The 24,687-nt window shown below is 34.8% G+C and overlaps 1 protein-coding gene across 1 annotated transcript; it reads left to right on the plus strand.

Annotated features, from left to right (window-relative positions):
• The first annotated feature begins 1,036 nt into the window (after window positions 1–1,036).
• On the plus strand, window positions 1,037–24,404 carry FU (kinase family with ARM repeat domain-containing protein). Its single transcript, XM_083060453.1, has 22 exons — window positions 1,037–1,359; window positions 1,441–1,515; window positions 2,185–2,277; window positions 2,460–2,534; window positions 2,660–2,752; window positions 3,120–3,183; window positions 3,299–3,383; window positions 4,100–4,172; window positions 4,267–4,335; window positions 4,433–4,513; window positions 4,631–4,712; window positions 4,810–4,959; window positions 8,107–8,245; window positions 9,437–9,608; window positions 10,648–10,746; window positions 10,932–11,456; window positions 11,827–12,984; window positions 13,327–13,566; window positions 21,645–21,788; window positions 22,194–22,274; window positions 22,935–23,123; window positions 23,924–24,404. The coding sequence occupies exons 1-22, from the start codon at window positions 1,270–1,272 to the stop codon at window positions 24,167–24,169; spliced, it is 4,023 nt and encodes a 1,340-aa protein (XP_082916579.1). The 5' UTR covers window positions 1,037–1,269; the 3' UTR covers window positions 24,170–24,404.
• Window positions 24,405–24,687: the final 283 nt, after the last annotated feature.

The following is a 24,687-nucleotide window of genomic DNA, read 5'->3' on the forward strand; positions in this document are numbered from 1 at the left end:
ATAAAATCTACCTATTAATATCCCTATTAGTGAAAATATCACATTAAATATATTTTTAGTTTCTTAAATTTAAGATAAATTTATTTTTGAAACATCAATATGTAGATATTATGCAATAATATTTGATAATTTTCTTAACAAAATTTGAATATAAGAATTAAAAAGATATTTTAAAATTACAAGGATTAAAAACAACAATTTTAAATTTGAAGACCAAAAATAAATTAATCATAAATTTGAGAGATTAAAAACATATTTAAGTCAAACATATAATAACACAAAAAACTCACTAATCAATAACTATTAATAAAGAGAATATATTTTTAAATAACCATTTTTATTTTTTTATTTTTTGAATTTTTTGTCTATTCAATTATGTAATAACTAAAAACTATATATATATATATATATATATATATATATATATATATATATATATATATATATATATATATATATATATATATATATATATATATATATATAAAGGAGGGTTCAAACGACACCGGTGTAACTTTTACTAAGTGTTACACCGCTCAATAATTTTATATTAAATGTGAATTTTGAAAATCCAACCGTTAGATTGAAAATTCATACTTAGATCATATATGTCATATTTTAGTATATTTTGAAATGTATATATTACGTCAATTTTGTTTTATGAGAATGAAGTATCAAATCATCTTAGATTAATATAAAATTTGACATATATGATCTAAGAGATATGAACTTTCAATCTAACGGTTGGATTTTCAAAATTCACATTTAATATAAAATTATTAAGCGGTGTAACACTTAGTAAAAGTTATACCGGTGTCGTTTGAACCCTCCTCATATATATATATATATATATATAAATAAATGTAATCGTCCTTATAATTAAAAGAGGCATGAACTGTCTTCGTCCTTATATTGATTGATGATTAGAAATTTTGAACCCTAAAATTAAAAGAAAAGGTTTATAAAATTACAATTATTTAAAAAATAAACTTCCTTTACTTTTAAAAGATTAATGTTCTTACCGAGAGGAGCGGGAAAAGAAATTCGAATTTCTCAGCTCTACTCTCTCTCTCCTTCTCCATTCAGTAACATTTTCAAATCAATCTTCCTCTCTCTCTCTCCCCCGTTCAGCAACATTTTCAAATTAGTATTCCTCTCTCTCTCTCTCTCTTTCCTTCTCTGTTCTGTTCAGTGACATTTTCAAATCAATCTTCGTCACGCTTTATCTCTCTCCCTCTCTCTCTGTGTGCTGCACACTTCGATTCGACAATGGGCGTTGAGAACTACCACGTGATCGAACTCGTCGGCGAGGGTTCCTTCGGGAAAGTGTACAAGGGAAGGCGCAAGCACACGGGACAGGTTCGGTACACTTCGGATTAGGGTTTTCTCTGACTCCATCTTTTGCGATTATTATCTCACTTCTGATTTTCAATCCTTTAGACCGTTGCAATGAAGTTCATAATGAAGCATGGGAAAACTGAGAAGGATATTCACAATTTAAGACAGGAAATAGAGGTAATTCATTCATTCATTTATTTTACTGTTTTTACGACCCGTGTTCACTCATTGTTATGAATTTCTAGTTAGAAAATATGAGTAGCGGTGGTCACTGGTATGATGTAGCTTGTTATTGGTGGCCTGAATTTATATTTTTGTCGCTAATGTCAAAAGTATGAGTTTGGAACATGCATGTTGCCTGAGAGGTATGATAACCAGGAGTATGGAGTTAAGAAGCTTCTTGTTAATTGCTATTGTTATTATTTTTCAATTTCAATTAGTATGTTTGAAATTATCATCATCATTATTATTATTAGTAGTAGTAATACATATTAGGTTATGTTTAGTTCGTAGATTATGCTCTGGCGTTGATAATGCCAAATATGTTTCCATGGTTAATTTGTGATTTTCCTCTTCTATACTGTTCAACATACCTTGGTTAAGTCATAGGACTCGATGTAACATTGAAACCATAAATCATTAGAAAAGTCTTTTTCTTTTACAAATAAATGATTTGATTGATGTAGAGCCCATTGGTTTAATTGATCTATGTACAATGTACGTGATTTAACCGTAGGACAAGGTGTTTTTATCATTTATGTTACTAATTATAGTAATTAGTAATTAGTATTAGTAATTATAAATGCTTCTTCTGACTGGTGACTTTGATATTCATACATTTTGCAGATCTTAAGAAAGTTGAAGCACGGAAATATTATTCAAATGCTTGATTCCTTTGAAAGCCCGCAAGAATTTTGTGTTGTTACAGAATTTGCCCAAGTAATCATCTGTATTTTCAGTTGACTGTTTGACTGATACTGGGTCTGCAGTACTCTTCAAAATCTGAAAGTTACCATACCCATTAATTGGTGATCTAAGTATACTCAGCTAGCTAATAGTGGAACAGGGCATTTTTAATTATTAGAGATGCTTCCACGCTGATTATACCTTTTATTTTGTAGGGTGAACTATTTGAGATTCTTGAGGATGATAAGTGCCTTCCAGAAGAGCAAGTTCAAGCAATTGCAAAGCAATTGGTATTTCCTCCTAAACAATCTTTTCTCCGTCTTAAATAACTTTTAGATGAAGAGATATAAATATAAATATTATATTTATATATTTTTATGTTGGCAGAAATTCATTTTTAGTTTGGATTATGCAGGTAAAAGCCTTACATTATTTGCATTCCAATCGGATCATTCATCGTGATATGAAGCCCCAAAATATTCTAATTGGTGCCGGATCTGTTGTTAAGGTGGATTTAACTTCTGGTTTGTTCACTCTGTGAAACATGCACTTAAACAGTTGGAGTTATTGCTAGTTGCAGTAGAATTTTGTGACTATGAGTCTATGAGTTGTTATGGTTTACGTTATACACCTAGTTAAAGCTGTGTTTCATTCAATAATCCAATACAATTTTCCTACAAGACACCTCTCTCCAAGGAGTCACTTTGCATGTATGATCCATAAACTTTCTTAGGTGGCTATAAAGAAAAGCTTTTTGACCCCATAACAAGCTAATTCAAACACGCATGGCATCATTTTTTTTCCTACTCACTGATGATATGGCTCTCTTGTGTGACTTTTTATTTCTAATTCTTTTATTTGTCAATATTTGATAGCTTTGCGATTTTGGGTTTGCACGAGCAATGTCCACAAATACAGTTGTTTTGCGATCTATAAAAGGTTTGGCTTTATTGTTTTTTGAATCTTAACTGTAGCTATGTAGCTTGTGTAGCTGCTTGTACTCTGATGATTTGTTCTACAGTAGACACATATTTAGACATAGTATGTTTTACAGGCACTCCGTTATACATGGCTCCAGAGCTTGTACGGGAACAACCTTACAACCACACTGTAGATTTATGGTCTCTTGGTGTCATACTGTATGTTGAATCTCTCTCTTTCCTCAGTTATACATTGTAGTTGTAGTTGGTTATTGTTCATTTAAATCTGGCCTAATGCCTTGTCTTTATAATAGATTCCTTGGCAAGATTTAAAATGGCCATTTATATTCTGCAGAATATATTCATGGATGGTAAATAAAATTTCCATATTGATGATTTCATTGAGTGCCAAGTTAGGTTCTTTGTATGAGGATCCCCACATGAGCCTAAGTGTAAAAGGATAATTTGGGAGAAACGAAGCGAGGATTAAGATAATACCTGCCTTTTGTTTTTCACGGAGTTAAAAGCGAGAGATGGCTGCTATGAAACCAGAAACCAAGTTTTGGCAAAAGATTTTGGTTTCTGAGCAGCAATTTTATTTTTCTTTTTCAATTTGTGGATGAGGGAAATTTCTCATTTTTCTTTCTTCTCCTTGTATTGTCATATCCTTATTCCATTTTTTGGACAGAACTTCTGGTTTTATTCTAAATTTCTATGTAGCAGATACTTTCCCCAGCTGTGCAACCATTCCATCCTCTTATCTCCTGTGTATAGTGTGAATATGCCAGACCTGTTGCACTTACCAAGAGTGATCTGAATGATGACATTGTATTACTAATAGTTATGCCAGTGTGTGCTGTTGAACAGGCTTTTTGACCCTCATTTTTCTTGGCTAGTCACCTTAAGCTGAAGCCTGGTTTTCATGCTTATAACAGGTATGAATTATTTGTTGGCCAACCACCATTTTACACAAATTCTGTTTATGCTCTCATCAGACACATTGTTAAGGTACATTTCTCAAACAAATTACATTTGTTACGCAATCACTTATATAATGTACTAGTACTGAAGGGTGGGCCTGATCATTAGTTCAATAATCCAGGATCCTGTTAAATATCCAGATCGCATGAGTGCAAATTTCAAAAGCTTTTTAAAGGGTTTGCTTAACAAGGTAGCTCACTTGTGAATATTTCCCTTTTTTTATTGCTACATTTTACTTTAATCAACAATGAGATTTAAAATGCTTTGGTTTCTGAAATTATTTGCAGGCACCAGAAAGTCGATTAACATGGCCTGCTCTTCTTGAACACCCATTTGTTAAAGAAACCTCTGATGAACTTGAGGCCAGGGTAGCTATATTAAACTGTGTCAGACTGTTATTTGTTCTGCAATGTGCAAGTTGCTCATTTGATATATAACCTGGTTGATTTCTTAGCTAGTTTAATAAAATATGGATTGAACTTTAGGAATTGCGAGAGATAAATGGTTCACCTGTGCACAGTGATGCAGCACGGATGGTTGAAGGAAAAACCATTCAAACTCCAACAGGTTCAGCTACTTCTAGTACTGCAAGATGATAGTACCTATCTTATGAGCCTATATTTTTTTTTTCTTTCCCTTCATTATAATAATTTATTTGTCACAGGCAAAAACAATCACATGGCAGGTATGGAGGAGCATATTGCTTCACCGCTCAAGAATGAAGTTCAGTTGAATGGCCCTAACATAGACAGAGCCAATTCTAAAGTGCTTGATGAGTCTCCAGGATTTTCTAATCAAAATGTTGGAGAGTCAGGTAATTCTCTTAGCTTTATTCATTGCTCATTCACTTGCAAATATTTATTTTGTTGGGAGAAAAACAATCTTTTTTCCGCATTTCCAACTATTGCTATTCCTGTTATATGTTGTTATATTTGTTCCAAACGCATTCTGTTATGAAAAATTGGGTTATTGTATTTTTTTCATTTTAAATAACAGGTAAAATGTTTTGTAATTATAAGCGGCTCTTCATTCTACTGTTGAAATTCCTATTTTGATATGTTTATGATGTGTTTAACGTTTACCCTTTAAATTAAATAATTTGTTCACATGATTGATATAAATTTAAATTGGCATTATTGGTTTTTGGTTATGACTGTAATTATGGTTGTTTTATTTCTTGCCAAAGCTTGGTTGTCATCAAGTCCAACTTCTTGCAAACATCGGGGTGTTTGGAAGAGCATTTATGGAACTTATTGTACTTATGAAAATAATTGGCTCCTATATGCTATTTTTAGTTATTTTAATGAACTTCTTAGTGAATCTTATTAAAGTGAGTTATTTTTAGCTTATTTCAATACGTTTCATAGTAAAAATTAAGAAATGAGCTTTATGTGATGAGAATTTATAAAACAAGCTTAATTAAGCTATTTACCCAAATTCACCTATAGTCAACATGATTACGAGTGGCTCTGAATAAATTAAAAATATCAGCTAGCTGCTCTCAAATCTTCACGAAGTAGTAGATTGAGTCCTTGCTGTAACTTTTTTCTCCAATTATATGTATGACTATTAAGCTAAACTGCTGAACCAAAACTCTATCAAGTGCAAGCTAATTAGCCATTTACACAAGCCCAGTCCACTTATTAATCTACACGAGGCATATATACTTAATACTGCATGGGTATACTGTGAATTCAAATCGAAGATATAGCCTGGATAAATTTGTCATGACCCAAAATCAGACTTGTGACCGGTATTATTAGAAAGCCGCCTTGATTGCGGTCACCACTATGCTGCCTTAGTTGTAGTGCCTTTGGAGCTGTCTTAATTGCAGTCTCAAGAGTGGAGATTTAGTCCCATATCATTACAGATATGGCTAAATCAGAGCTTATAAAGCTTTGACAATCTTTACTTTATAAGTTGATTTTATAGGATTAAGTTAGACCATAAGATCAAATTCTAAGATGGTACCCTAATCTAGATCTATTGTTGGGCCGATTGCATTTGTCCTGTTCTACGCTAATAGCCTTGGGCATGGGGGAGTAGGAAGAAGCAATGTTCAAATTTCTATCCTACAATTTGCGGACGATGCTCTTTTCTTTGGGAACTCATCCTTGAAAAATATAATAGTATTGAAGAGTATTTTAAGATGTTTTGAGTTGACATTTGGGGTGAAGGTTAATTTTTTTAGAAGTAGTATTGGTGGGATTGCTTTTGGAGGATAGGACATTGCTTAATCTTGCTTTGGTGTTAAATTGCAAAGTCATGGATATTCCTTTCAAGTAGTACCTTGGTATTCCAGTGGGTGCCAACCCAAGGAGAGTGGAGATGTGGAAGCCTATGGCCATCAAAATCAAATGAAAACTCAATTCTTGGAATAATAAATTCTTGATGTTTGGAGGGAGAATTTGTCTCATTAAGTTGGTGCTGTCTTCGTTTCCCATTTACTATCTCTTTGTTTAGATCCCTAAGATTGATGCAAAACATTGATAGTTTGTTTAGATCATTTTTATGACGTGGTTTAGGGGAAAATAAAAAAACCCGCTTGGATTTGTTGAAATGATGTGTGTAAACCAAAACATGAGGGTGGTTTGGGCATAAAAGATAAAGATCTCTTTAATGTGTCTCTGTTGGGGAAGTGGGGTTGGTGAGTGTTGATAGAACCCAATAGCCTTTGGGTTAAGGTCATAAAAGCAAAATATGACATAAAAATTGAGGTGGTGCATGAGTTAGGGTGGGGCAGAGGTTCTATATGGTGGAGGGACTTGGGTAGGGCGTGTAACTTGTCATGTCATGATGGTTGGTTTGATAAAAAATATGATGAGAATTCTAGGGGATGGGGAACATGTTCTCTTTTGGGAGGAGCCTCGGATGGGAGAAAAAGCTTTAAAACTGGAGTTCCTTAGGTTGTATGTTTTGTTGTATTCAAAACTTGCAACTATCCAAGAGATGGGTGAATGGTTTGACAATTGCTGGTGTTGGAGTGTCTTATGGAGAACAAATTTGTTTGTTTGGGAAAAGGAACTATCTGCTTTTTCTGATGCATCTTATAAAAGAAAAATCTCCAAGGGAGGGAGTTATTAATTTGTGGGCTTGGAAAAATATTTGTTACAAGGTTGTGTGGTGAAAGGCATATACAATGAATTACAAAATGCTACTCTTGTTGGGAAGCTAATGTAGACTGTGACCTACTTAAGTGCATGTAGTCTCTACCTATCCCGTCCAAAATGGTAGGATTTTGTTGGAGAATGATGCCTGATAGAATCCAAACCAAAGATAATTTGTTGAGAAGAAATATAGCATTATAGCTACCAGATCTAGCTTAGCTTGCCCACTGTGTGCAATGAGTTCGACTAGAATTTGGTGCACCTTCTACTTGCAAGGCATCTTATTCTATTTGGATGTATATATATCGATGGGAAGGTGTTTTGATAGTTTTACTATCGTGTCCCTCTACCCATTTTTGGCAACATTGTGTTATGAGGAAAGGCAAAGTTATGATGCGTGCTTGGTAGGCAATATGGGTAGCTATAGTGTGGTCCATTTGGAAGCATAGGAATGAAGTTATTTTCAAAAATAAAACCCGTGACATGACCTTTGTTGGATAATATCAAATTTGGCTCTTGGAGTTGGCTTAAAGCTAAGGAAAAGGAGTTTATATTAGTCCTTGTACTAGTAAAAAGAACGCTGGAGATATCTTTATAAGATTGGCTTAGATAATTCCAAATAAATATCAAACCTATAGCCTCCTGGAATTCTTACCACATTTTTGCAGACATTAATGAGGAATGAATACGTGCATTATTTTTGTATGCATCTATTTAGGGGTTTCAATGACTTGTTATTAGTTATGAACTTGGATTATGATTTTGTTCAGTTAGCTTTCTGAAATGTATCCATTTTTATTCTTTATATACATGAGCACTTTTAATATGGGATTGACGTTAATACTTCTTGATAGGCTGTCAAAGATTGGACAGACTTGAAAATAACTCTCGCACAGTCAAAGGTGCAAAAATAATTGGTCAAGATAATGAAGTGTTGGGACATGTTCTGCTACCGCTGAAAAAATGGTCAAAAGGATCACAAAACATTTGCAGGTAAATATGAATTTTGAACTTTCCATTATTTAAAAAGTGTCACTTGAAAAATATTACTTAAAACTTCTATTTTGCATATTGAATCTTCATCAATCTCATTAAATATTGATTTTGTGTTGATATCTGGAGTGTATAAAATTTAACCTTTTTTTATTTTTTATTTTTTATTTTTTGAGATTCTGCAAAACATTCTTTCAACTTGGAATGTTGAAATGTGTTGGATTTGTTATCCTTCTAGAACTTGATTTTCTTGGATTTCTGCTGAATGTATAATGTTTTCTTCTTAGTCTTAACTTCTAAATATAATCTCAAATCTGCAATTTGCGAAAACCATGTGTTGTTTGTTTCACTTCCTTGTTGGCAATCATTGTATAAACTGCTTCATGTTGTGTTTTTCTTAAAACTATTTACTTGAAATGGCCTCTTAGTTTATATATGTGTTGGGTAATTATGAAACATTTTTTTATTCTGAGACCACTAGTATGTAATAAGCTTGGCTCCTATCTTGTGCTGGCAGCACCTTGTTGTGTCTTATGACTCTTATCCGTCTTCCTAGGGTCTCTCTTGTGTTCTTTCCTTAGGTATTTTCTGCAGGTATCCTTACCTTATTTAGCACGATGAGTTTTGAAACGTTTTATGTATTTTACTTTTTCTATATTTGATAGTTGTATTCGCTGTGGTAGTTTGTGGCGAAGGATATTATATGCTCCACTTTGCAGTGTCTTTCTCTCTGGGGGAAATGTTATTTAATTTTCTTCAAACTAGAATAAACTAGTAAATGATGCAGAAGTGCTAATATTAGTATGATTCACTTGCGGAGTACTACTACATCACATAAACATTTTTAAGTTTGAGTTGTTTCTGACGAAATCATTGTCCTTTTATTTTCCGACTTGTAATGCCAAATCAAGAGTCTAATGTTTTATGCTGTTTTCTCATGTAATTTTCCCCAAAAAAGATACGAGTTACCTTTAGTGTTGTTTTTTCTATTTTTTCTTTTTCTCTACATAAAAATAAAAATAAAAATAATCAATTGGATTAACGAGTGAGCATTTAAATAATTATTTAAAATTTAAAACTTTTAGTATTTCATTACAAATTAAATTAAAAGGTTATTGTTTTTGAAGATCCTAGTAAATAATTTTTTAATTAATTATCTATGAAGTATAATTGCCTGATATCAATGTACAGTGATCAAGATGTTCCGAATTCAAGCCAGTCATTGAGGATTCTCTCAAACCTAGTGGCAGCTGGTGCCTTCAGTTCTAGTGGACGAATTGATGAATTAATAAGAGAACTCCTTGTGTTTACTGGATCTATTATAGCCATGAAATCCTCTGAAGTTGTTGACATGATAGCAAAGGTAATTGCTTAAGGCATTTAATGTATTTGTTTATTTCTTTCAGAATTATATGCTGCTGTATTTTTTCCCTCTATGACTGGTTAAACATGCTTGGCTTTTAGTTTTATGTTTGAATATCTAATAGTCTGCAAGGATATCTTAGAAGATTTTTGGAATATAAAATATTATGGAATCAATTTGCTTAATAGTAATCTAATTTAGTAAGCAATCATAATAATTGTTGAAGAAGCAATCTTAAGAGTCATTTCTAATTTCTTATATTTCTTGACTTGTTAGTTGTTTCCTTATTTAGTTAGAGCTAGCAGTCTTATTTATTGTATTAGTGGGCTTGGACTTATATAGAAATACAAATCCGATTAATCAGTAGTTATTAGTATAAATTTGGTGTTATTGCTTTGTACTTTATACACATTGTATCTATTCAATCGCATATTATTCATAACGCTATTATTCCCTTATACTCCTTCCTTACTTGAGCCCCTTAATTTATCATGGCAAGACAGTGGGTTTGTTCACCTTTAGAGGGTTTGTTCTTTTAGCTAGTTGAGTTCTCAAAGTATGAACTCTGTGAATTACCTCCCAAAAATCAACCTTGAGAGTCCACATTATTTTTAGGATTGTTTTCTTTTGTATATTTAGGGAAAATTGGGGTAGTACGTATTTGGAAAAAATGGTAGAACCTTGCATTAGGTGATTAAGGCATGTAGGAATAAGACTCGTAGAAGTCAGTGTTGGAAATCCACCTTAATTGTGGTTATCCCTAGCCTGCTTTAATTTCATCATATTAGAGTTGGTTTATATATGTGTAGGAAGGGGCTACCTACGTAGAGGGGCTGACTGGAAAGGCCGCGTGAAGCTTCTGATAATGCTCATTTATTTTTGACATGCATAAATATTAAATAATACATCCATTAAACTTGATGGTCTTTGATTAAATCACTGTTTGTTTATTTTTTGGGTGGTTGATTTTTGAAAATAACTGGTAGTCTTTTTCTCCCAAGAGTGGCTAGTGAAACTTGAGATGTTTTATTTTGTGCAGAGTTTCTCCATCATGAAAATTTTGCTAGATAGTGGTGGAAGTTGCACTTCAAGCTCTTATCTGAGTCACTGGGTTGAATTTGTTGAGATCTATTCTCAGGTGACACTCTTTCTATCATGTAAATTTTCATCTTGTAATGCTATTAAATAATGAGTCTTTTATCCATTTCTTCACATATACCTATCACATGCTAGGTACTAGTTTGTATAACTTAGATGGAAAAGCTCTTAATAATTGTGTATTTCTTACATATTTTTAGTACTCAGTATTGTATGTATTTGCAGGTTGTAACTTCAAATAATGATGCATCTGGAAGAATTCTGTATGAATCTAGTGCCTGCATTACAGTCATGTTGTCTAGAGTTGCTCAGGTGCTTAGACCACCTCCTCAAAGCCAAGAGACTCTGAATGAAACAACTAACAAAATTTTAGACCATGCAAAAACATCAGGTTTAGTGGACCATTTATGTCTGTGTTTAGCCATTTCAGGATCAAGTCTTATTTCTGGTTCTTCCAATATGCTACGGGCTGCTTCTGAAGCATGCAGAGCTGTCTGGTCTTTGATTAATGCACTGGATATTCTTTTTATGAAAAAAAGTGCCATTTTGTTTCCCATTAATGCTTTGCGGAGTCATTCTTTGCATAGGATGGAAATTGTGGATCATGAGCAAGGTCCCTTGGATAAAGCAGATTCAACAAAAATTGTTGACGCACTGACAAGAGCATTCCTGAGTTCTAAAGCTGTTCAGGTTGCTGTTTACTATTGTTTTCACCAACGAATTGAGTCAGCAATGAATTGTGGTCTTCAGGTAATTGTGGCTTTCCCCTTGCCTTGGTTTGTATATTCCTTATTTGGCAACAAGTTTTATGCCTGTTTTGTATTGGATAGATAAAGTAGATGTTGAAAAGCTACCTTAATTACGATCATCGCTAGCCTGCCTTAGTTTCACTATCTTTGGGGGGTACCTAATAGAGCTTAAGAAAGCTTGGGCATTCATCCTTTAAAGCTGATTATGTAGGGATGAGTAACACCCTAAGCCCATGTTCTAAGCGTAGATAATTCAATATTTTTGGCTGTTTCCTTAATAAGTTATAGTACGTAATTGTTATTGGACAAAGGTTGTAATTGTAGTTATGACAGAATTAAATGTGATTTAAAGTTATATTCTGTTTTTTCAGATTTTGTCAAGGTGCTGCCAACATAATGGAAATGTTCCAGCTCGTCTTTGTGGTCTTCCCAGTTCCCTTCCTGTGACTACTGTTGTTAGCGGTGGTGGTGATGGAACTATTGTTTCAGAAATTTTCACTGTTTTATCATTATGCAGTTCCTCTGTTAACAAAGACGCACAGAGTGTAGAACCAAATATTGTCAAGTGCAAATTTACAAATCCTTCTGCTCTGATTCGTCATTCATGTCTCGTTCTTGCAATAATTGCACAGTGTTTGAAGTCAACTGGGAGAAATTCAGCAATTTTTATGCTCACTACCTCAGCAAATAAGCAGCGTGCTCGACTTAAAATGCTGGCTGATCTTATTTCTTCTGATGATAAAATAAAATCTTCTATCCAACCTCAAAGTGCATCAGCAATGTTGGCTTTGGCATCTATTCTAGCACTAGAATCTGGGGCTTTGGTTGAGTCTCCAATATCTGAAATTGCTGTGCCTTTAATTCCTCGAACTTCTACACTAAGTGACCATCTTAAATTTTCATCGGGCAATGAAAATGAATTGGACCCTTGCAACATCACTGGGAAGCTCTCATACTGGCAAGGGATAAGGGATGGGTGTGTTGGTCTTTTAGATTCCAGACTCAAGTGGGGTGGACCTTTAGCTGTTCAGCAGTTGTGTGCAAGCGGTATTCCTCTACTTCTTATGGGCTTATTAGGCAATGATGTATTTAGTGCTTCTCATGGAAATGACCATCTAAGTGATAGAGTTGGATTGTCTCCTACTGGTGTTGTATGGGCAGTTTCATCATTACGTCATTGTCTTTCTGGTGGTGCTTTGACTTGTCTTCAAATTTTGATTAGGAATGAACATATTAAGGTCATTTCCAACTTGATATGTGATGTTCATATCAAGTTAGTGAAATGCTGGAATGGACCAGGTGGAGGAAGGGCAGGAGTCAGAGATCTAATAAATGCAGTCATAGATCTCTTAGCATTTCCTTTTGTTGCTCTGCAAAATGCACCTGGCTTACCATCAGCCACTGCTTCTGTCAGCAGTGGATTTATTCTTAATATTGGCTCCCCTGGTCAGAGAGTATGCATAGAAGATAAGGATATAGTTAAAGCAATTGAAGGAAACATGGGAAAATATATTAAGATCCTTGTAGAGGTAAAATCTTCTTTCGATTCCTCATTTTGGTATTTTTTATTGGATATTTGGAAGCTTCAAACAAATATCGTTGTATCATGTGATAATGTGATATCATTACATCATGTGATAATAAGATGTCACTGCATGTCAATTCATTTTCTTTATTGAGAAGTGGATGATGACAATGCTTGGCTTCTGCGCAGAGCTGCAGACAATTCTTTTGTTGGTTTTATTTTAGTAACTGTTTTAGTATTGCCTACTATTTATATTTTGTTTTTCACTTGATTACCTGTTGAATTGCTATCTTATTAACTTCAATGCTTAAAATGTTATCCTTATTAATTGGTTTGAAGTTTTCAGGTGGGTGTGCCTGCTATTATCCTTCGATGCCTAGATCATATGGAGTTGAATGATTTAGGCAGGCCTGTTGCTTTTCTGGCTAAAATGGTTGGTCATTGCCACCGACCTTTAGCATTCCAACTTGTTAGTAAAGGTCTTTTGGATCCAAATAGGATGAGAACCTTGTTTGACTGTTCTAGCCCAAAAGAGGTCACACTGGATGCTCTTATGATAATTTCTGATCTTGCTCGCATGGACGTGGTTAGTTTTCATTCTTCATCAAATGATTTTATGTGAATGCAAATATTAAAGTTGGTCAGTAATGCTTTTATTATTTCTATTCAGTTTACAATTGGTGGTGGATATACATAAAATAAGTGATAGATAGGTCTGCATGGCATGCACAATCATATTTACATTACATGTATATTTATTTGTTAATTAAAGAGAATTCTTAATTTGTTTATTTGATTTTGCACATATGGTGTCTTTTTAATCTACGAAGGATATATTTTGTTTTTATGAATTCATTGAAGTTTTAGACTTTAATTGAGCTTAATGGCTTTGTTTGATCCTTATAGCCGGAACAAACTTGTGTGATAAGGCTTTGTTATCATATATTTCTTTCAGCAATGTCAAAATGTCACTTTTATTTTAGTTGGTTGCATTTTATTTGAACGAATATTTACTTATGGTTTCTGGTCACCAATGCATAGGACAGTCAAACTCATAGAGGATCATGCAAAAACTGTGTGTTCTCTTGGACGACTTAATGGCAAGCTGTCAAGCTGATTTTCAGCCCACTAAATTAACTAAACTGCCATATGATTATGAGAATAATAATTAAAAATAAATGTACAACTACCTATAATTTGCCTTTTCCATTAATTTCGTAGACTCCCCTTACCCTTGACACCTCAAGTTGATGTTGGTAATCTACAAGCATCAATTTTGTTGATGCATCAAAGTTTTAGGGGGCGTTTGGTACGCCTTATCAAACACGCCCCCCTTAGTGAAAATGTTAGCTATTTGAACATATGTTGAGACATGTGGTAAATTGATGATTTTGCAATCATCTGCTTCTCAGATAGAGTGACAATCAATTTAAATGTGTTTTGTCTATTCATGGTAAACTGAATTTGCTGGAATTTGGATAGCACTGATGTTGTCAGCATGCAGCAGAGTGGGCTGTGCTTAAGTGAAGTTAAGGTTAAGCTTAGTAAGAAGACCACAACCATATTATTTCAGAACAAACAACAAATACTGCTTGATATTCACAACCATATTCAATGGATGACTTTCAAACTGAATCTTGTTTATTATATTTCGATAAAGTAGGAGCATTCAATAAAGGGAGACTCTGGGACATAAAGGACATTGTCAATGGAGAGAGAAGGAGAAAGATGGACAGTACCAACACCATGAGATGTGGCGCGAGAACCATTAGCCATAGTGATAGAGGGTAAATAAGCAGAGGTAGAAAGAGATGAGAAAAGAGACCGATTACCAGAAATATGATCGGTAGCACCAGAATCTAGGACCCAAGGGCCAAGAGAGGTGGAGTGAATAAGACCAACAAACGAAGGGCCTGTGTGCGCAACAGAAGCAGTGGAATTGGAAGCTTGACGTTCTTCATACCATTTAAGGAAGTCATTGAAGAGAGCTAGGGGCCCGAAGCCAGAACTATCAGAGGGGGTAGCACCAAATGCAGTAGAGACAGGAGAGGCAGTGTGGGCAACAACAGTAGTAGGGCGAGGGGGACGACCATGTAAGACATAGCAACGGTCAATTGTGTGGCCCAGTTTGTGACAGTGATTACACTTGGGACGACCTTTGCCCGGTTTGCAAGAATGCTGACGATCATCACGTTGAGAAACCAAAGCAGAGGAGTCGCCAGTGAGAGCTGAATAAGGTATGTCAGGAGAAAACTTGCAAGGCACACACAACAGAGTGGACCAAGCCGAGTTCAAGGTAGGTACGGTCGGAGATCCCAAAATCTGATCACGAATGGAAGAGTACTCATCAGGAAGCCCATACAATGCCATCAACATAAAGAATGTTTGGCGTTGCTCTAGTTCCTTGGCAGGAGTGTTAGCAGGAGGCAAAAGTTCATTGAAGTCATGTAGGAGGCCATGAACTTTGCCCAAATACTCAGCCATGGAGCCATCAAGGCGTCGTGGGGAGATGATATTCTGGAGATTTTGACACACACCATAGAGACGTTGAGTATCATTGGTGTATAACACTCGGGCTTGTTCCCATACATCAACACATGTCTCATGGGCACGAAAAATTTGCTTTAGGGAGGGATGAATGGTTGACTTAAGGACACTACAATTTTGAGCGTCAATTTTCAACCAACGAGGATGATCCTTCTCATCAACGGAAGCAGCTGTCTGGGTAAGATGAGCAACATAATCCTGTCCCTTAAGGCAAAGCTTGATATTCGAAGCCCAAGTATCATAATTGGTGCCATCTAACTTGTTAATGGAAAGAGCGACATTGACATAATTAGTGAAAATAGCAGAGTCAGGCTGATCAGCGAAAGAGGAAGCCATAGATGCTGTAACAGGAGAGAGAAACAATAACAGGAGAGAGAAAAACGGCCCGAGAAGGAAGAGATCCGTGACAAAAGATGGCCGATCACAAAACAAATAATAGATCGGGGTAGAGGAGATCTGGGCGTGTCCGGCGCCGGTGATCGTCGCCGGAAAAGTCGCCGGACGCGCCGCCACGGGCGGCGGCGGACAGAGAGGAGAGAGAAACTGCGCCCAGCACGGAATCGGCGCGTGGGGGCGCGTGCGGCCTCCGTTTTCCGCGCGACTGGTGGCGTTGGGTTCGTCGGAGGAAGGCGAGTTGGGTGGGGGGGTCGCCGGCCGGAAAGGTGGCGGCGGCGGACGGCGGCGGCAGCGAAGAAGAAACCCTAAAAAAATAGGAAAAAAATTGCCGGAAAGAGACACGACAGGGTGGGTAACCGGAAAACGGAATGAGACACGTTTTCCGGGCACCGATGAACAGTGGGTCCATCGAGAGGTCAAGGATTAGGCTCTAGATACCATGTTGAGAGTAATGGTAAATGGAGAGAACATATTCCTTGTGTATTGCAAAGCAAAAGATGTGTTTAAATACAAAGTAGTGGGCCTAGGCCCATAAGATAAAAACTATAAGATGAAAACTATAAGATAAAATTATATCTAACAAATAGAAACATATGTTAGGAGAAAATCCCAGGTTAGTGGGTTCTTTGTCTAGGGGTCCCACACTCAGGTTATAAATAAAGCCTTGTTGCCCCTTTTATTTAAATCCCAAAATTTCTTTTTTCCTTTGCATTTCTCTTTTTCCTACTACTTATAGAGATGTTCTGTTAGTGGTAGTATTCGCCTATTTTCTAGAGAGAGTGTCTATATTCTATTCTAAAGTTTAGAAAGAAGTGTTGTAATTTCTTTTACTCAATGGAGTTTCTCTTTTTTGTCTCTTATTTTAGTTGCAAGTTATTATATTTCGATAAAGTAGGAGCATTCAATAGGAACATATGTTAGGAGAAAGTCCTAGGTCAGTGGGTTCTTTGTCAAGGGGTCCCACACTTAGGCTATAAATAAAGCCTTGTTGGCCCTTTTATTTAAATCCCAAAATTTCTTTTTTACTTTGCATTTCTCTTTTGCCTACTACTTTGGGAGATATTCTCCTAGTGGTAGTATTCGCCTATTTTCTAGAGAGTGTCTATATTCTATTCTAAAGTTTAGAAATAAGTGTTGTAATTTCTTTTGCTTAGTGGAGTTTCTCTTTTTGTCCATTGTCTCTTTTTCTCTTTTTTGTCTCTTATTTAAGTTGCAAGTTATTATTTTGTTACTCTGATGCCTAATAGTGGTATCAAAATTAATAGATTATTGATATTATTTCGATGTGATGCACATTGGCAGTGTCGGGGAAAATTCTTAGTATGCTCTTGGTTGCAACATAGTTTTATTTAATGCATCAAAGAAGAGTTATTCTTGTTACATGGTATATAGTGTGGTAGTGTGAAGGTGTACATTTAGGAAATTTCTGGCAAGGTAAGACTTGGTATTTAAGTGTGTCAATTAATGACTCATCACCTCTCTTTCTCGTGAACTTACCTGGTTTACTAATTCATGGTCTACTGTCATTGTTTTGGTAGTTGGTACTATTCATGATGGAAGTTGAATAAGTTGGTTTAGTTGAAAAGATACTTGTGTAAAACCATGACAAAAATATGATATTGAGAAGTTCTAAGAGAGTAATTTCTCCACGTGGAAATTGAAGCTAAGGGAAATTTTGAGGAAAGATAGTTGTCTTGATGCAATTGAAGGAAAATCCATAGATATCACTAATGAAAGGTAGAACAAAATGGATGACAATGTTGTCAATTTGCACTTAACAATGATGGATTTGGTATACTCTAATCAACTTGTACGAGGTCAAGTCACTTCACACCAAAACATTTTTAAAGGGGAACTCTACACTTTTTGAGTGAGTTCACGTTGTTGATAGATCACACCAACAATTTGAATATGCTATTTGGTTAGCCTTCAACCTTAGATTTCAACATAGCAAAATATGAATGTGTAGAGCTTCTACATTAGTGTTTATCAGCTTCGTATTATAAGTCATCATCAACATAACAAATAACAATGCTGTGGGCATCTATCCTTTGATGAAGTTGCTGCAACAATTCTTGTAGAAGAATCTATGCGAAAGATTAAGGAAGATAGGTTGAAAAGTTCAATGCAAGCAAAGTCTTTAATGATGATCAGAAGTAGATCAACAAAATGTGACCTCAATGGAAGTCAAAATCATGGTAGATCAAAATCTTGAACGAGGAAGAATCTCAAATGCTACAATTGTGGCATGAGAGGGCATATGAAGAAATATTTTTGGCACAAGAAGAGTGGAGGAAAGAACTCTAAAGCATCAACCTCTCTAGGTTGCATTGCAAGTACCTCAAATGATGGAGATGTCCTATATAGTGAAGCAACATTTGGTAACAATTTCATGATGGTTGGATATTGAATTTAGGTGCAACATGACACATGACTCCAAATCGAGATTGGTTTTGCACTTATAAGTAACCTGGCATATGACTTATAGTCAGTTTTGTCAAATTAAAAATTTGTAGTGATATTGTTTGGACAGTTCAACGGGTGTGACATGTGAAGGGCTACAAGAAAAATTTATTGTCCTTTGAAGTATTGGATGACCTCTGGTGCAAGATTCATATTGAAGGTGAAAGCTTGAAGATATTTAAAGGCAATCTGTAGTGATGAAAGTAGAGAAGATCACACTAAATCTATACATGCTTTTGGGAGATACGTTGTAAGAAGCAGATGTATCGGTTGCAAAAGCAAGTCAAGAAGCTATGATGATGTAGAATAGTAGACTTGGGCATATGTTCTAGTGAGGCTTTAAAATCCTTGTGGAATGTAATTTCTTGTCGGGGCTTGAATGGGTAAATTTACCATTTTGTTAGCACTGTGTGATAAACAAACAAAATAGATTGAAGTTTGCCAACGTAACAACAAAGGTAAAAACATACTTCATTCATTCTGATGTTTGACAATCATCATAAGTATCCATTGGACGAGCAAAATACTTTGTATCATTCATTAATGATTGATTACTCTAGGAGATTATTGGTGTACCCGATCAAGAAGTTAGGTGTGTTTCCAATATTAAATGGATCAAGTCACAAGTAGAACTTGAAACTAGGAAAATAATTAAGTGCATGAGAATAGACAATGGAGGAGAATATGCAAATGGTAACTTTATGGCATTTTGCAAACGCAAGGCTGTTTCAATGCATTATATAATTTCGCATACACCACAAAAAAATGGTGCGGTTGAGTGGATGAACAAAAATCTCATATGTAGAACAAAAGTTATGCTAAGACCAATGGGAGTGATTAAATCATTCTGGGAAGAAGCAGTTAAAACTACTTGTTACATGGGATAAATCGACCACTGTCAATAACAATTGGTTTGATGACACCAATGTAGATGTGGAAAGGTAAACCATTCTTCCTTACAAGTGTTTGGATGTCTTGTGTAAGTGATGTACAACTCCTAAGAAAGAAGAAAGATGGATCCAAAATCTAGGAAATGTACATTCTTGGGTTATGATATGTTAAGGGATATCATTTGTGAGATCACACTGCCTGTAGGGAGGGTGTTTTATTAGCAGGATAATTGATCTGCAAAGTGAGCAAAAAGATGATAGTGCACTAACAAAGACAATGTTATAGTGGATATTAAAGAAGTCTATGGAAGAACAAGAACCAAGGGAAATGAGGTCAATGATGGAGAAGCTGAACAAATGCGACGTAAGATATGGATACCATCTTAGTAGTTAGATTATGTCGTGGCGGGCCACGATGTGTACTCTCTTCTAATTGAAGAACGAAAATCCACCAACCTTTCAAGAGGCTTTGAGGAGTTCAAATGATTCTCTATAGATGATAACAATCAAAGAAAAAATGGAGGTGTTACATTGAAACAAGACTTTGGAACTTGTTGAACTTCCAACAGGTTGGAAAGCCATTAGGAGTAAATGTGTCTATAAGATCAAACAATATGACAATGATAAAATGGAATTGTATTATGCAGATTGGTGGTCAGTGGATTTGCTCAAAAAGAAGGTATTGACTTCAACGAGATATACACTTTAGTTGTCTGATTGACCAGAATTAGAGTTGTTTTGACTATGTGTGCTACATTTGATTTACATCTTGAGCAACTTGATGTAAAGATTGTTTTTCTCCATGGTGAACTTGAAGAGGAAATATATATGCTCCAATCAAAAGGCTTTTAAGTTGGTTTGCAGGTTGACCAAATCTTTGTATAGTCTAAAGCAGGTGTTGACATGTTTGTACAAGAGATTTGATTCTTTTATTATTATCCTTGGTTACAACTAACTGAGTTCAGAGCATTGCATGTATTACAATAGGTTTGTTGACAATGATTTCATCATTTTGCTATTATATGTAGATGACATGGTGGTGGGCCCTAACAAAGATCAAATCTAAGAATTGAAAATACAATTGGTTAGGGAGTTTGATCTGAAGGATTGGGACCAACAAACAAACTTTAGGGATGCAAGTTCATCAAGACAGAAAAGATAGAAAGATTTGGCTATCTCATAAGAATTATTTATCAAAAGTTTAGTGGTGATGCAACATGCAAGATAGTAAGCCAATTTATACCCCACTTTCTGTCAATTGTAAATTATCCTCAAGCATGAGTTCAAACAATGAAGTAGAGAGGATGAACATGTCTATCATATGCATCAGTGGTGGGAAGCCTTATGTATGCCATGATTTGTATAAGGGTAGACATTGCACAAACAATTGGAGCAATTATTAGACTTCTTCCACTTAGTGGAGTTTCTGTTTTTGTCCATTGTCTCTTTCGTTCCTCTTTTTGGTCTCTTAGTTAAGCTGCAAGTTATTATTTTTTGTTTGTTTGATACCTTACTCCATCTACCATCCAATAAAAGATATCCTTGTGTCTGAACAACCAGTCTAATCAATGTCGCTATATGCTTCGAGAATGAGATGAATCAACAGGAAGAAATAAACCACACTTTTAGATGCCAAGGAGATATTTAACGATTTGCTGCACTGCTGAAAAGTGTTAAGTGTCATGGAGATTGCATGAACTTACTAACATTATCTACAACAAAAGAAATATATGGAGAGTGATAGTTACATAGATGAGGCTACTAACTAGCTTTTGTTATGCAGAAATGCTTCTTGTTTAGGACTCCTTTGGAGGAAAAGTGACAAATCATACTGACTTTGATTGAATGAAAAACCAAGTAGTGTGGCGCAAAACATTTCAAACTATACTCTCGGGGATTTTCAGTTTACAAACAGTATTAGGGGATGGGGTGGGTATACCATTAGGAAGTTTAACGTAAACTTCTTCCTTGAGGTTACCATGGAGACCCAAATCTGACAAAGGTTACGATGGAGAACCAAGTCTGACAAAGGTTATATAGACAGGCTATAGGCTCTGATAGTGTTAGACTCAGAGAAGATAGGCCAAAACTGTGTGTTCTCCTGGAGAATTTTCATCTAAATACCACTTAATTACAAGCCCTGAAGCTGACTTTCAGAGCACTAAATTAGCTAAATTGTCATACATACATTTACCCTACTGAATATTATCCTAATTATAGAATAACAATCACATAATTTTCTTTTGCCGTTGATTCTGTTGACCAGCTTGAGTTATGTTTTTATTCTGGACACAATTCCTGTGTTTTTACATTTCAGATATTCCTTAATGATGGTTCAAAAAATCAGTACTATTTGTTTTCTGTTCAGGGATTCTATGAGTATATCGAAGGTGCTTCCATTTTAGAGTTCTTGAAAGATTTTCTTTCACACGAGGATCCCAATATACGTGCCAAAGCTTGCAGTGCTCTTGGAAACATGTGTCGTCATAGCGCCTATTTTTATAGTTCACTTGTAAGTATCATAAATAATGGCATTGGTCCTGGACTGGAGTACTTTATAAACATAACGTAAGATAAAGGGAAGAAACAATGATATTTCGCTTGATGAAAGCTACTTCCTGAACATGTTTTCACGATTTTCCACTACCTCAGGCTTTTTCTCCTCCTGTTTGTATTTGATGGTTTCCTGTTAAGCAATTATGCCTTTCTCAAGTCGTATATATATACAATTTTCTAAAATAGATTTATACTGCAGCCGTTTTTGGTAAGGGGAAAATAAGTGTTGCTATTTGGATGACAGAGCACACATTACATTAAAATATTTCACTGACAATAAAAATGTGAAAACACAAATGTGATGCTCTGTTTTCTGCTGTTCTCATAATCTGAATTCTTATTTTTCGATTGGGGTTTTCAGGCAAGACATCAAATTGTTGGTATCCTTATTGAAAGATGTTCTGATCCAGACAAACGGACTCGGAAATTTGCTTGTTTTGCTGTAAGTTTTATGCATCCCGCTATGAAAGCCAAAAATTGATGATTAAAGTGTAATTCATCTTTATTTGTTAATGGGCTGATTTTACTTACTCCCTCTATTATAAGAAGAAATAATTAATTTTACACATATTAAAAATAGTTGATTATTAATATTAAATTTTATTATTTTTATAAGATTTTTATTAAATTATTTTTGTTATTAATGTCAAAAAGAAATAATACAACTGAAAGATCATGTATTAAAGGAGGAATATTTTAGAGAAAATATCATTAAATGATGTAAAAATAGTTAAATTTACTTATATTTAAGAATAAAAAATAATTTTTTTTTTTCTAGAGAATAAAGAGATTACTTATTATGGTTTTAAAAGATTGTAGCGATATATGATTTCCTAAAGATATAAATGTAATTGTGTGAACAGAAAATATAAAATGCACTCTACTAGTTGTTGAATTCTTGCTACAAATTAATTTTCTTTAACGTTTCACCTGGCAAGTATTTAACTGTTTTAGTTGTCATTTCACAGAGACGTGTCTAGTTTAAATTCATCCTTCCTGTCTTTGGAATTGATGCCATCATGCTTATGCTTTTTCTTACCGTACATTTTCTGCATTTTCTTATTTTTTTCTTCTCCCTTTGCTGTATCGTCCCTGAAATCAGATTGGAAATGCGGCCTACCACAATGATTTATTGTATGAAGAACTGAGGAGATCGATTCCTCAATTGGCAAATTTGTTACAAATGGCAGAGGACGATAAGACTAAGGCAAATGCAGCTGGTGCACTTAGCAATCTGGTTCGCAACTCTGACAAGCTTTGTGAAGACATTGTGTCTAAAGGAGCGGTTCAGGTTAGTGCATACGGCATTTTTAAAATATTGTTAAAGTTTGTCAAACTTACACCGTCGTATCTATTTTGGCCACTAACTGAAGAGTTTAAATTGATCGCATAAAATTCGTTTATATTTTTAAAATGTACTTTGAATGTGTTAATAAATTGTGTAAAACTTAAATGGTTTTTTAATTAAAAATACTTGCAATTAATAGAAATTTATAAATTAATTCAAATGATAAAAATATACGTATAATAATTTCCTTATTTCTATACTTTTGAGTTCCATTACGTACCTTTTGGGAAGATAACAGTTACCACGATTAATATATTAATTATATTTTCGTTCACCAAAAAATTAAAAGAAAGGATACATCCTTATATGAATCATGCAGTAGCAATACCTGAACAAAAATATTTAAGAAGCAGAATATAAGTGGTTGGACATAATAACCGATATCGATTAGTCCATGTAACCAGAGTTTGTAGTTAGTTGATTATATAACTATGAGCTATGATGCTAATTCTTGTATCTCCAAACATTTAAACCATCTTGTCATTATTTTAAAGATAAAGAAAATAATCCAATCATGTTTCTTTTCAATGATTCGGGGGGATTTGCTGATTTTATTTTGTTTCCATTGAGGATGACAGATTATAACGAATTAGTTTTATTTGTTAGCATTGAAGTTTTGTTGTGTTTACAACAGCCGATCATTATAAATTTTTATGGTACTTGGGATTATACTTCAATTGCTAACTATGATTGTAACTAATTTTAATTCTATGTATACCTTGGATGGTCTTTCTCCCTTGCAGTCTCTGCTGAAACTAGTTTCCGATTGTGCGGTAGCAGCATTAAATCCAAGCAGAAACGATTCAGCAGGTGAATCTGCTTTAAAGATAGCACTCTTTTCTCTGACAAAGATGTGTGCACGTCCACTCTGCAAACAGTTCGTCCGTTCATCACCTTTGTTCCCTGTGATTGGAAGGCTTCAGCAGTCTCCAGAATCATCCATTAGCAAATATGTCTCTGCGATCATTACCAAAGTAGCCGAGCCTTGACATTTGAAGTCTACTCGACAGTTGTGCCACTGTTTTTTGCCTGACTTCCACTGAAGTCATTATTCTCTTTCAACAATGCTTCTTGAATTGTAAGGACGTTGTAACTGCAAATAAGTGATTCTGTCTAATCATCTTGCCATGTAGGCCTAGCAAAACAAAAAGTCATCTTAAATATGTGAGATGAAACGTTTATATGTAAAATATGCCCATGTTAATATATTGTAGTTTATTCTAATTGCTTGGCAAGTCTCTTCTCTGTAGGACTGCAACATCAACTCGATTCTCATCTCATCATAGTTTTGATTTGGGGAGCATAGGCAAGGTACTGCTAACTTTGATCAATATATAGTAATACATGCCAAGTCAGCAACCAAAATGCATCATTTAGTAATAAGTCACCAGGTTTGTGTCAATGTTATTGTGTTACGTTAATTGATAGCTTAACAAATTGTAGTATGCATCGTAATTCGTAAATTCTTCTCAGCATGTTTAATTTATAAAGTTATCTTCAATGATTT

The sequence above is a fragment of the Cajanus cajan genome, chromosome 7 (assembly GCF_000230855.2).
Source record: "Cajanus cajan strain Asha chromosome 7, NIPB_CcT2T_4, whole genome shotgun sequence".
Classification (NCBI taxonomy): domain Eukaryota; kingdom Viridiplantae; phylum Streptophyta; class Magnoliopsida; order Fabales; family Fabaceae; genus Cajanus; species Cajanus cajan.

Bases quoted from the DNA above. Each gene is read 5' to 3' on its own strand.
- FU (XM_083060453.1), top strand. From the start codon at position 1,270: ATGGGCGTTGAGAACTACCACGTGATCGAACTCGTCGGCGAGGGTTCC. The intron at 3,384-4,099 runs GTATGTTGAATC...TGCTTATAACAG, and splicing joins TGGTCTCTTGGTGTCATACT to GTATGAATTATTTGTTGGCC. The intron at 4,173-4,266 runs GTACATTTCTCA...TCAATAATCCAG, and splicing joins TCATCAGACACATTGTTAAG to GATCCTGTTAAATATCCAGA.